General features: G+C 42.2%; 1 protein-coding gene across 2 annotated transcripts; it reads left to right on the top strand.

Moving 5' to 3' along the window:
* The first annotated feature begins 961 nt into the window (after positions 1-961).
* Positions 962-11792, top strand: ZFAND5 (zinc finger AN1-type containing 5). Of its 2 annotated transcripts, XM_019463602.2 has the most exons (7): positions 962-1076; positions 3215-3297; positions 5448-5607; positions 6039-6150; positions 6779-6882; positions 9317-9442; positions 10142-11792. In XM_019463602.2, the coding sequence occupies exons 3-7, from the start codon at positions 5457-5459 to the stop codon at positions 10288-10290; spliced, it is 642 nt and encodes a 213-aa protein (XP_019319147.1). In that variant the 5' UTR covers positions 962-1076; positions 3215-3297; positions 5448-5456; the 3' UTR covers positions 10291-11792. The 2 variants fall into 2 exon arrangements, with proteins under 2 accessions (XP_019319147.1, XP_019319146.1); XM_019463601.2 differs by lacking the exon at positions 3215-3297 and having other exon boundaries at positions 970-1076.
* Positions 11793-14077: the final 2285 nt, after the last annotated feature.

Raw genomic sequence — 14077 nt, 5'->3', positions numbered from 1 at the left:
GCTGCTTCCTGGCGGCGCCCGGGCCACGTTCTAGCTGGACTTTAGAACCGAAAGGGGGTACGGGGGAACGGGTCAGGGGAGGCTTCTTAAACAGGCGAGAAGTTAGTTTCCTTTTCTCGAAACGAATCCTTCTAACTCCTGGGCGACGTGGGGAGCGACCGTTAGGGGAGTAAGGAGGAAAGGGAAATGTCTGCCAAGGGCTGGAGACAAAGCGTGAGAACTCTGATGGCGAGAAGCGGGCTTGAGCGAGAAAATCGGAAGGAGGAAGGCTGAGGGCGGACAATCGGGTTAAAAATAGAAACGTATTCTCCACAGGACTCGCTCCTTCCAGCCCCACCCTGGGGCCGACAGCCGCGCCAGTGACTCGGCTCCGCGCGACGGCAGCAGGGCCGGACTTGACCCCGCCTCCTGGACTCGGGAACAGGGCCCGAGGGGGCGGGGCGTCGGGCTCGCGACGTCACCGCGCTCCCCGCCGCCGCCGCCGTCGGGGTTTTCGCTGACGCACAGACCCCGCCCCTCCTCCCTCTTTCCCTCGCTGCCCGAGTGCCGGGCGGAGAGAGAGCGTCAGTCGGCCGGAGCGCGGACCTGTGTGCGTCTGGACTTGAGGCTCGCTCCCTTCCCGGCAGCCGCGCAACTTCCCGGCCGTAGCTGAGGCGACGGAGAGCACCGCCGGCGGGCCCTCGCGGCGCCCAGGCCTCCCTGCTCGCGTCCCGGTCGCCCTCGGAGTCGGCCCAGCCCGCCGCCGGTGGAGGCGTGAGGTGACGACGGGCGAGTGCCGCGAGCAGCGTTAGCCGCCGCGGCCTCCGGTCCTCCCTCCGCCTTCCTCCTCTGCCCCCCCTCCTCGCTTCCCTCCTCCCACTTCCCGGGCTCCGGCGTGTCCCGGCCACGCTCAGTGCCGCTGCAGGAACAAAGGAGGACCCCGCGGCGGCGGCAGCGCCACCTCCGCTTCCGACCCGCTCCCGGCCCGAGGCGGCCGCTCCGGGGCGCCCGGCTCGCCCCTCCCGGAGGCCCGGGCCCGGCCTCACCGCGCCGGCGTCGCGCGCGAGCCCGGCTCCTGCCCTCCTGCCCCCCGCAGGGTGAGTGGTGCGGAGCTGGGGGAGGGCGCCCGGCTGCTCGTGCCGGGCCGGGGGAGGGCAGTGGGGGGCTCCGGCGGAGCTCGAGCGGGCCGCGGCTGGCGGCCTCCGGGGGAGGGGAGCCCGCCCTCCAGCTCAGGAAGCACAAAGACGGAGGCGTCATCCGGTCGTCGTGGCCCGGGGTCCGGCACCCCGCGCCCCCGGCCCGCCTGCACCCGCACGGCCCGGAGAACAATGCCCGGCGTGTGGGTTCCGGGCCTCCCTCGCGTCCGTCCCGGCCGCCTTCGGCGCGGCGCCCAGCGTGGGCAGCCGGACCCGGAGAGACAAAGGGGCCGTGGCGGCGGCCGCGCCCCCGGCCCCCTGCTCGCCGCACACCCTCCCCCTCCTCCCGGCCGCCCCGGTTCGCCGCCGCCGCCTCGGAGGAGCCGGTCGAGGTCGGGGGTCGGCGCGGGGCCGGCCTGGCCTGCGGAGCTGCTGTTCTGCATGACTCAGTGATTTTTGGAGAAGGCCCTGCTGGGCTTTCCTGAGCAAGGCCTCGGCTTAGAGAGGGGCCTGGGGGGAGGGATGGGGGCCCGGTGGGACCCGGACTTGTTCGGAAATCCGCCGGAACGTGGGTGAGGGGGACTCCTCCGTCGTCGTGTTTTAGTTTTGCCAGCGTCGCTGCGTTTGTCGCCCAAGATCCCTTTCATGAAGGAAATGGAGCACCTTCCCCTTTGTTTCGTGCATTTAAGCTGGTGAACATGCATTTCTTGCTCGCTTTCCACGCACTCCGGTGGAGCCGTGTTTTCAGGAAAGGCCCGTGTTTATTTGTTGCATGCCTCCTAAGAATCTAGTCTAAGGACATGAGGGTAAAGTAGCGTATATAGGTCACAGAGCCCCTAGTTTTAAACCTGGAGTTCAGGTCATTTACAGACTTAAAAATAAGATTTCATTCCTTATTTATTTACTTATTTTTTAAGTAGAATTTCAGAACTTCATGGGTGAGAATATTGCAATTTTATCTTACAAGTTTTTGTTTTTTTTTTAATGTTTCCCAACAAAGAATTTACTGTACTTCTCCCCTGTTTTCTGTCTCGGGCCAGATATTAAGCCTGGAAAGGAGCCTTTAAAAATCACAGTAATCTCATTTTGGCAAAGAGAGAACGGAGATCAGGAGAGTAAGGACTTGCCCAAGGTCACTGGCTTAGTTAGAAGTAGATTAGATACTAGAACTCAGGTCTCAGCTCAGGGTGAGTAGGCATTAACATCTTCTAACATGTGCACCTGAAAACTAAATTCCATAGGTGTAAAATGTCTTTTTTTTTCAATTATTATTCATATTTGAGGCTGGAGAGTTTTTCTGCTACATGCCCAGGTTTTGGTTTTCTTTAAACTAGAAGTTAGGGGAAGCCACAAACTACAAATATACATTTCAGCTATTCAAACTATAAAAATAAACATTTTCCCTGTGCTTGATAGAGCTGGCACAGGGATGCACAAGTTTCTAACAACAAAACTTTAAAGGTACTAAATAGTAATGGTATTGTATTTTTCTGAAATGTTGCCAAGCAGAAGGGAAACGGCACTTAATGGCAAACTGCCCTCTCCCGCCCCAAATTGCTGCTAAGCAGGAGGATTTAAACATGAGGATTCTTTCTGCCTCGGTGCTCTCTGTACTGTGCTTGGTTTTTATAAACAACCCTGACCATTTTGGCTTCACGAGTGATTAATGATGCATCTTTTTGTTGAATTTGAGATTGTTCACTAGCCCTGTCTACATTACCAAAAAAAAAAAAAAAAAAAATAGCAGCCTTAATGGCATCTTTTTGTTTTGTTTCCTTATTATATTAGATATATAAACGCAGCATCCTTAGTTCTTGGGGTTGTGTAGGAGTTGGCAGGCTCTAAGATATAAATAGAAGCTGATTTCAGAGGCCCCTGTTGACTAGGCTTTATGTGAGAGCCTCCATCCAGCTCAGCCTGTCACATTGCAGCCTTGTGACAGGCTGAAGCTCCCGCCCATGTGATCTAAGCTTCTGAGAAATATTAAGGCAAGCTTTGCACATGTGATGACGTTTAAAAGCTCGCTTTCTAGGGGGGGGAAATCTACAAAATGGGAAGCTACGTGGAAGACTAATGTCCTGGTGTCTCTTGTGTCTCAGTTGCAGGCTATTTATAGTGAATTGAAAGTAGTTGTGTTTTCTGAAGAAGGGAAGGTGGAATACTTTGCAAGTTGCCAGTCGAAGTGGGTAAAATCATTGAGATTCCTTTCCCCCTCCTTTTTTTATGTAAAAGAAAAGATTTTAAAGAATTGAATTAACTAAGGTTGATGCTTAACTTTAAGGTTGATGCTTAAATTTAGGCCTGGTCGCCATTATAAAGCCACTGTCACAAGAGCCACTGGAAGTTAGTATAGCAACTGTGAGCTAGCATAATTCTTAAGCTGGCTTCAAGGAATGAACTTTTTGCATAGGGCAGATTCCCACATACTACGTGGAGGGGGGGGGGGGGGCGGGCGGTGCAAGTAAAGACATAATTTATTATTTGAAGCATTTTTGCACATATTAAAAATTTTTTAAGCCCAGCTGAAAATGTTTATTAATAAACCTAAGTGATGTTGAAATGTTTACACTGCCCTGCTCCAAAATGAGTCAGCTAAATTCCACTTACTATTTAAAGAGACCATGTCAACTAAATTAGTAGTATTGTTTGAAGTAAGCTCTGGTTCTCCGACACCCTCCACATAAGCTTGATTGGCTTGAAGTATTTTCAAGCTTCAGATACTTCTTTTTGCTAACGAAAGGAAAGAGTACTATCATTTAACTGTGGAGGAAATAGTGGCAGGATTCTGGCCAGGTCAAATTTGGTTAGCCCTCTTCTCCCCTTTTTGTAATTTTGGTAAAAAGTATTAAATAACTTGCTAAAACATTGTTTTTAGTAACTCACTAAAGAGTGTATTCTAGTGTGTGTTAGTTGGAAAAAGCCATATGAAATTCTAGACCAGCTCTAGCTTGAATGAAGGACTTTCCTGCACTTAATTTGAAATGTTCATAACTTAACAAATAAGTAACTTAACTTCCGTTATCATTGTTAAGACACATTTAAATGACCATGAGCACAAGTTATAGCACACAATCTCCCTTTAATAAAATGCTCTCAAATATGTTTTTGTACGTACATACATATTTTAAGGTGACATGGAAACTTTCTACAGTTTAAATTTTTCTTAATGTGTGTTTTCACTTAAAACTCAAAAATTTACTAAATTTAGCATAACGTTACTATATCTGTTCTAATTTTAATAAGGCTTCTGGAAAAGCAAGGTAGGCTAGCTGTACGAAGTTTTTTCTGGTAACCTAGCATTAAATATTAATGACTACTGAAGGTTGTGTGTTCATATTGCTTGGCTTTGCCATATTGAAATTGAGCTTTCAAAGGTTTCGTTTTCTGACGTGAGGAAGGCAAGCACTCGTGAAAAGCTTTAAGAGAGCCTTTGGCTGGAGAAATCTATAGCTGATAATTTGTGCTTTTGCAAGTTACTAGGCACTGCCTTTAAAGTATTCAAACCCAGATTTCACACCTCAAATGCAGAACTTAAAAGGAATTGCATGAGCAGCTGACCCCTAAATTCTTAAAGAGCTTCACTTGTTAGTGCCAAGGCAGCAGGAAAGGCCAGATGATCTATCAGCTCTCTTCAGTGTTCTGTAAAGGTGTTGCGTTTTTAAAAGTTTTTAAAATTCTGTCCCATAGCAGAATTGTTGAATTACTAGTGAGACCCATCATCTTATAAGATATTTTAAGAAAGCTTTATAGCTACATCCAGTGTACGGCCAGCTTAAAGAACCACTAGTACATATCAAGAGTTGGTACTTAATTGTGATTATTGTAGATTTTTTTTTCATTGGCAAGTTCCATTTTATAGATTTTTAGCCAGAGAAGTAAAAATCTCATTTGATATGGTCTGCCTGTAGTGCAGAAATCAGAAAGTGACTTTAAGATGACAATTGTCCAAAGTGATTTAAATGTAATTCTGACATCTGGCAGAGTGACCTTTTCAGAAATTGAAACAAAGATCATAGTGATAGGTGGAGTAATGCATTTTAATGTTTAATGATAGCATTTTTTTTTGTCCTAAAGAATGTGAAGTCCCTACAGTTCATTGTTTATCAAGTTAAAAAGACAATTTCTTTAATGCCCTTTGTTTTATAAAGGCAACAAAATATTCATAGTTTTCTTGTCCTACTCTTTTTAATGATTAACATAATTAGGGCCTTTGTTAGAAATAGACTTGGTGTTTAGAAATAACAAAGGTATGCTGGTGGCTGTCATACTAATTTAGTGATTTTATTTGGTAACATGCTAATTTCTAAAATTTTGTTTTTGTTTTGTTTATAGCAGAAAAATATGGCTCAGGAGACTAACCAGACCCCAGGGCCCATGCTGTGTAGTACAGGATGTGGCTTTTATGGGAATCCTAGGACAAATGGAATGTGTTCCGTTTGCTACAAAGAACATCTTCAGAGGCAGCAAAATAGTGGCAGAATGAGCCCAATGGGTAAGTTTCCAAGGAAAAACCCATTTGAAGAACTGGTGGACAGAAAATATAGAACCAAGAATTGGGGCCTAAGACTATGAGAATCAATGCTGAGAGCCCGAGAAGAGAATTCCTGAGAAAAGCTTGAAATTAAAGCAGCAGCCCAGCCCACGTCCTTGGCATGACAACATCAGGAATGAATGACCATCTACAAGCATCTTCTAGCTTTTTTATTTTCCTTTTTGAGGTTTTGTTTCATACTTATGTTCACTGGATGTGACTTTTCCATACATGTTTTTGTTTGGATACTCACTTAATTGTAGGATTCAGCAGTACAGTGAAAGTGCTTAAATCACTAACCTAATTAAATGCAAGTATTTGTTACTTATTAAGAGTCTTGCTACTGAGTGTTGGTAGTCTTGCTGTTTCTTACAAATCCTTTTTTTAAATAGGAACAGCTAGTGGTTCCAACAGTCCTACCTCAGATTCTGCATCTGTACAGAGAGCAGACACTAGTTTAAACAACTGTGAAGGTGCTGCTGGCAGCACATCTGAAAAATCAAGGTAAGATTGACCACTTCAGGCTTTTTATCATAATACAACAAGGAAATACATGGGTGCTCCCCATACCATTCTAATTATGAATGTCTATATACGCTAAGGATGTTAACGGATCCGATGCCCTTGGCTTTGTTTGTGTTGCACAGTCTGGGATTCTGGGATCTTTTACTACATGGTCTTACAGGTCACTGAATAAAGACGTATATCATAACACTCCGTGGTACTCTCAAAGATGCTGTATTGAGAATGCTGTGCTTGTATTATAATTGAGGTTAAGTGATTGTAGAGTATGGCTCTGCAGACTGTATTGTAATGCTACACAAGACATTTTGGCAAACTGCCCCTTTTGCCCTTAAATTACAGGCACAGCTAAAAGTTCCCAGTTGGCTATAATAGGACCTCGTAACCTATACACATATGCAGCCTTGAATTGATGAGCCATTTATCAGATCGCTTTCTTTATTCTCAACCGTGTGTGCTGGGCATCCAATATTCTTTTAAGTTTTTAGATTATTTAGTTCCATTCGATCATGTTGGAAATAGTACGTACTTTAAAGTTGAACTGACAACTTACTGTCTCACAAAGAAGTACCCTTAACATCTTTAAAAATGTTTGCTTGAACTCAAATAGAAATGTGCCTGTGGCTGCCTTGCCTGTAACTCAGCAAATGACAGAAATGAGCATTTCAAGAGAGGACAAAATAACTACCCCGAAAACAGAGGTGTCAGAGCCAGGTATGCTTTTTGTTTAATACTAGTTCCGTTCTGGATTTGGTAGTACAAGAAAGAGTTGGTGGGAGAGGAGTTCCTTCCCATCGAAGGTTAAATTGGAGAGAGAGCTGTAAAATACAGGCCAAGGAAGAACCACTCTCTCTCAAGTCCCTTGGGTGTAAAATAGTCATTCTTTACTCTTCTTTCTTCTTAAACTCACACCATAAATTTATAATCTGGGAACTGGAAATATTAAGAATGTAATGAACTTAAAAGGTCGTTTGCCATCATATTTCAAAGATCTCTAAATCACTAAAGAAAGTGTTATTCATAAACAGAAGAAATTAGATTAAGTTTCAAAGCCATGAAGAACGTTTTATAATCAAAAGCAATACTCAGTCTTGGTATCCTCAGTGTTGTAGAAAATATTTAAGACAACATATTGAACACTGAAAGAAGCTTTCAAGTTGAAAAGTCTAGGAGTTGAAGAAACAAGAGCTCAAAACTCAATATGGAAAGGCATTTTTTTCACTGAGTGCCTTTGAGTCTCTGCTTCTGTAGAGCACAGTCAGAAGTGCTGTCACATTGAGAGATGGACTTGTTTGAATTACCTGTGCTGGGCCCTAAAACAGATAGCTCTGTACTCTATAGGGCACATCATTCATTTACTCAGTTCATTGTCTCCTGGTACAGTGTTGACTGAACACAATATAAAACTTCATTGTGAGGAAATAACATCTGTGGGTATGTGATCTGCTTTGGAGGCTTGCTTTTGCTAACATCACATAGCAAAGCTTATGTGAACTATAGCAATCTTAATTTATAAAGTTAAGTAAAAACTCTGCAGTTCAGCAGGTGAATCCATATTTGGTATTTTCAAAGGAGTTCAATCTTTCTGAAAAAGTCGGCCAAATTAGGTGTTTGTGGGGTTTTATAAACAAAATTACTCTGACCTGGGAACGGTACTCTTTTGGTTTAGATCTGTACCTAGTCTCTGCATTTATTATTTCTTAATAGGTTCTGTAGTTTGTTCCTCTTTGCCTTTACTGAGTCGTTTCCCCCTTCTTAACTCCCATTTGTCCCTGTATGTCCCAGGAACCACTACTCAGTCTTCTGATGTAGCCAAGGAAATGGCCGTCACACATACCCCTCCCCCAAACTGTTCCCGTACATTTTTCTTTACCATCATAGCATCAGGAGAAACTATTAGGTTGTCATAGTAGATTATTAGGAATGAGTAGTAGGTAGAGTATTATTCTATTAGTCTATAATAGGCTATTAGTCTGGTTAGACTAAATTAGTCTGACTAAATATATTACTAATGCAAATGAGTTATGTATTTACAGAGAATTTTAGAGTAAGCTATCATGAAACCTATCAGCTTGCTCTAGAGTTTGGATTTATGCTTATAGCATTGGTGCTGGCCTATTTAAGCAGTAATCTTAGCATTGCATACAATAATTTCCTATTCTTGGGGTTTGGATTAATATTAAAACTGTGCTTCTGGTCTAATTGAATTCTATAAAAGGAGAACTAATTTGGTATTTTTGTTTTAAGTAACTAGTGGTAATGGTGAGCTCTAATGTGCTGAACTGCAATTTTATCTTCATGTTGACAAATTTTATTGATGTCATGTGAACTAAAACTTTAAGGAGAAACACGGACTTCTTAAAAGTAGATCATTATCTCTCATTGTCTAAATTCTGTACCCATTTTAGAGAAGTACTGCAAAGCAAATAAAAGCTGTGCTTTAAAAATTCTTGATTTGCCTGTGGAATCCTTAATAGTCAAAACTTCACAAGTACTTATATTGTCCTAAAGACTGTTTGCTGATCTTTCAAAAAGTTTAAGAACTATTCAGATTTTCTGCATGTGACCATATAAAGCCCGTGTTAAAATGGCAAAATAATTGTGAAATTTTAGGATCTGAAGTTAATTAGTGCTTAACGATATGGGTTTTACTTACTGAAATTGCTAAATTTATGTATTCAGTCTTTTGTCTATCAGTGTAAAACCAAAATGAATTTTTTGGCGGTTGGCAACTTTATGTACTGAGTAATAATGAATGTAAACTGCCCTAATTAAGAAGTTTGCATTTAGGCAATTGCAATTTGGAAAAACTGGGCATGTGACCAGCATCTCCCAGGTCTTTAAAACTTAGGAGTTTATTCCCTAGGACTAGCTGTTAAGAGTCAGTTTAAAGGAATTTGAGTGGAGTAATCATTTTACAAAATTTAGAGAAGCCAAGTGTATGTTGGTTGGCAAGAAATTGTCAGATTTGAAAGTTCTGATACTGAAGTAGAAGATTCTGTTTAAAGCACATGTTTTTAAGAAAGGCTTCATGAATATTTTCACTAAGAATCTTCCTGCTTCTCTTAAATGTTTTCTTTTTGTGACTTAAGTAATTGTCAGCCAGTGAACTCTTAACAGTTATCTCATTTTCACCCTTGTTTTTCAGTTGTCACTCAGCCCAGTCCATCCGTTTCTCAGCCTAGTACTTCTCAAAGTGAAGAAAAAGCTCCTGAGTTGCCCAAACCAAAGAAGAACAGATGTTTTATGTGCAGAAAGAAAGTTGGCCTTACAGGTATTAGAGAACATAGAAGACAACGTATATTTTGTTGGTAGGCTTTAACAGGGAGCTCCCTTAAGGGACTGGTCGGTCCTAACACCTACAACAAAATGCCCGACTTTCAGGAACAGAAAGTTTCCAGAGTGGGAGAAGTTGGGTTTGATTTGCACTTGTGTCTCTAATCCTCTGGAACCTTTTATTACCTTCAGGCCTTGTGAGTTACTCTGCTTTACTGAACTGATAAAAATTCATCACTTTCGAGTCTTTTCTTTGTTCTCCTGAGGAGAAGGTAGTTGACCCAAACAGTGAACACCATCTTTGAGCCAGGCACAAAGTATTAGAATACTTCTTAACTGTTCCCTGTAAATTTCAGAACCCTCTGGTTCTCTTTTCCCTAGTTTTCACTTGAGAAAACGTTATCCTGTTTATATGGAGGAGGAGGAGGATTTGCATCCAGGTCAGTCTGGCTTTTAGAGCCTGTGTAATTTCTACCCTGTGCTATCTACAGGAGTTTATGGAGGGAGAGCTATTCGAATTTCTCACTATGTCAAAAGAGATTGAAAGCTGTTTCACAATTTAAAGTGGCAGACTCAATTTCATGTTACAGAGAACCATGAAAATCTGGTTCTTTTTCTCCACTGACAGAGGCTTTTTTTTCCCCCCTTTTAATTACTGCAAATTCCCAAGTGACTCTACTTCCTCTTATGTGTACAGGGTTTGACTGCCGATGTGGAAATTTGTTTTGTGGACTTCACCGTTACTCTGACAAGCACAACTGTCCATATGATTACAAAGCAGAAGCTGCAGCAAAAATCAGAAAAGAGAATCCAGTTGTTGTGGCTGAAAAAATCCAGAGAATATAAATTACTACTTGTGAAGAGACTGAAACTTTGTTTTTATTTTAATATATCGTAGGAAAACATTAAAGAGCAGATGCATGGCCATTTTCCTTTGATGTTCTCCAGAGTTTTACTTTACACTTGTCTGTCTTATAATTGAAATTTTAGGATGTTTGGGTGTTTGTTACAGGCAGAAATGGATAGATACAGCCCTACAAAATGTATATGCCCTCCCCTGAATAAAATTGGATGAAAATCTGCACAGCAAATTGAAATACACAGACGATAGGGACAAAATTTAGTTCCCACGTGCCAAACATAATCCGTGAAATCTCTGCATGTTTGCAGCATATCTGCCTTTTGGGAATGTAATCAAGGTATAATCTTTGGCTAGTGTTATGTGCCTGTATTTTTTAAAAAAATGGTACACCAGAAAAGGACTGGCAGTCTACTTCTTCCATAGTCCAACTTCACCCTGTTAATTTCCACAACATGTTCTTTGGAAGCAGGAGGAAAGCTATAAAGAGGATCAGACCTTTCCGTGAAACCAGTATTTGGTGCCATATGTAAGCCTGGCTCATTGGTCTCCTAAAAGCTGTCAAGTAAGACATTCTGTGAAAGGTAAACATCGCAACTGGTTATCATGAGTAAAGCCATCAAGCCAACAGGGGCTTGAGCTCTCTTTGAAGCTTACTGTGCTGGCCTGCACCGGAAGATGCCTGCATTACTCTCATTGCTCAAAATGTTGTGTAGCACAGAACTGCACTAGGATTAATTTGTCTACAAGAAGAAATTAAAACTACATTTGGTTTTTACATGCCGCAGCTCTATTGAATAACATGCATCTGAATTTTAAGTTGCAAAGGTATCTGAAAAGTTCATTTTTCGTGTGCATCTTTTGTTGAATGTTTTGGTTCAAGAAAGAATGTTTAAAGCTTTTTTAAAGACTTCAGTTCTTAATGTAACTGTACCTTCTGCATGGAAAATCATAACCAACATGGCTGCAGTAGACTTCTTAGTGGTATCCAGCACCACTCGCAGAGGGCTGCGTTATCCTATTAATTGTACTTGGGTGTAGGACTCTAGTGTTCTTGGGTGTATTGCATGGGCTGCATTATCTACAGCATTGTACAATAACAACTAGAAGAGGCAGTATACTTCACTGATGCTTGTCTGGTAATATCACTTCTGTGTCATAATGGAAGGTTTTTGTGATGTATGAAACTTGTGTTTTTTATATATAAACGAGCATAGTTAGATTAGTATTGTGGTAATGCCTGTTTTCATCTGTAAATAGTTAAGTATGTACACGAGGCACTACTTCTGATTTATTGCAGTGTTCAGTCCTAGTTTTTACTTTAATTAAAGCATTCGGTTTTGCTTTCGATTTTTATGTACCTTAGTTCGGAGTTAGATCTGCAGATGTGTACAGATAGTTCATATTTATGTATTGCACATAATCATGCTATTCAGCATCGATGCTATATTGTATTATGTAAATAATAAAAGCCATGTACAGAGGGAAACTTCCACTTGTTCATTGGGTCCTTAAGCCACAGGTAGAAACCATAAAGAGGAATAGTTAGAAAATGTTTCATATCCAACTTGGTAGTTGCATATGGAGACTTTGCATGGCTACCTTGTAATTTTTTTAATTGCCCCCCCCCCCCCCCCGAACATGGTATGTTTAAGTGAGAGCCTTGAGATGAACTTTGAGACGTCAAGTGTGGTACACAGTGGGCAGCTTATTTTTGAAGAAATTAATAGGCACCTTTTAGGATCATAACAATCTTAGGACTTGAGAAAGGAATGGACTTTTCACAACTGTGACCTATCTCCCTTGCCCGTTTTCTTGCTTTATATAAGGTGACACGACCATTTGTGTACAGAAACAGGCATGGTTTTGTTTCTGTTTCGGGTTCGGTTCTAATGCAGAGCTGGGCCCATGGGGTAGCTGAAGCTAAAAGCAGAACCATGACTTCTCAGTGATGGAGTCTGCAACGGAAATGTCCTCGTTCACTGGTCTGTCATGGTTCTTTGGGTGCTGCTGCCTGTGCTTCACGTGGCGGAAATCATGAGATCATCTCTCCTGAACTATGAAGATACTGAAGAATCACAATTGAGGTGAAAAGTACAGTACTGGGGCCAACAATTTTTATCGAAAGTTTAAGACTTCCCCTCTCAGTGCTGCCTTTGTCAATGTTTGCTTGATGAATTTTAAATCTTAAGGTTTTGAAATCAAAGTGGTATCTGGGGGATAAAGACTTAGATGACAAGGTGATGGGCCCTTTGTTGTTCTGTAACTTTGTGCAGCACAAGATGGTGGTAATGTTTCCACAATTTTTTGTGAGAAGTATTTAGGAAAGATTTGGATTGAGGATTTGTCAGGAGCATCAGTTGATTGAGAAGAAGAGTAAGTGTGAGACAACTAGAAGATTCAATTCTAGCTAGACTTGCATTTAAACCGGAATATTCTTCAGGCAAGACTTAAGTGGCTTTGACTTTGGAATGTACACTGACATCCTAAGCGTCTGAAGAACATACCATGTTTCTCTTTATATAGGCTCTGTACACCCCCACTCCAAAAATGTCTTGTGAGGACAGACCATGATAGTTAAATGTATGGCCGTGGGCTGGTCCTTTTATAAGATTTATTCGAAGGGCCTTATCTGTAAGACTAGAGCCTCAGGTTGGCTCTGAGGTGGACTTTTCACGGCGCGAATTTGCAAGCAGAGACCTTTTTTGAGTGGTATGGCGTGGTGGTGAAGGTAATGGACCCTAGAATCAGGCTTCGTCTGTAAGTAAACGAGGACGGTGATAGTGGCTGACGCATAGTATGCCCTGCTAAAAAATTTTAAAATTTCTCTTTCTAGAGCAGCTTTAGATTCACAGCAAAATTGAAAGTACAGAGATTTCCCATATACCTTCTCCCCAACCCCCAACATGTGCATAGCCGCCTCTAGTCACCTCTGCCCCCCGGACGGTATATTTGTTAAAACTGTCAAACCTATGTTGAGCCGCTATCACCTCCCAGTCCGCAGTTTACGGTTCACTCTTGGTGGTATACATTGTGTAGGTTTAGACAAGTGTGATGACGTGTATCCATCACTAGTATATGGACCATTTCGCTGCCCTAAAAATCGACCTATTCCTCACCCTCACTAACCCCTGGCAACTACTGTCTTTTTACTGTCCCTAATTTGCCTTTTCCAGAATGTCACGTAGTAGGAATTCTGCAGTATGTAACCTTTCAGATGGGCTTCTTTGACTTAGTGATACACCGCGAGTTCCCTCCACATCTTTCATGGCTTGATAGGTAGCTCATTTCTTTCTAGTGCTGAATAATATTCCATTGGCTGGAAGTGCCATGGTTTATCCATTCACCTACTGAAGGAAATCTTGGTTGCTTCCAAGTTTTGGCAATTCCAAATAAAGCCACTTTAAACCAGTGTGCGAATTTTGTGTGGACGTGAATTTTCAACTCTGGGTAAATACCAAGTGCGATTGCTGGATTGTATGGTAAGAATGTTTAGTTTTGTAAGAAACCACCAAAATTCCAAAGCGGCTGTACCATTTTGCATTCCTAGCAGCAACGCGTGAATGATTTTTGCCCCACATCTTCACCAACAATGGGTGTTGGTCAGTGTTCTGATTTTGGCCATTCTAACAGGTGTGCAGTAGTAACTCATATTAATTTGTGTTTCTCTGATGACATGACTGGAGCATCTTTCTGTGTGCTTATTTGCCATCTGTGTATCTTCTTTGCTAAGGTCTTTGGCCCATTTTTTAATCAGGTTTTCTTACTGTTTTA

Source organism: Panthera pardus, unplaced genomic scaffold, assembly GCF_024362965.1.
Source record: "Panthera pardus isolate Hobbes unplaced genomic scaffold, ASM2436296v1 HiC_scaffold_20, whole genome shotgun sequence".
Classification (NCBI taxonomy): Eukaryota; Metazoa; Chordata; class Mammalia; order Carnivora; family Felidae; genus Panthera; species Panthera pardus.
The sequence above is the reverse complement of the archived record's forward strand: the minus strand, read 5'-3'. Positions and strand labels throughout refer to the sequence as shown.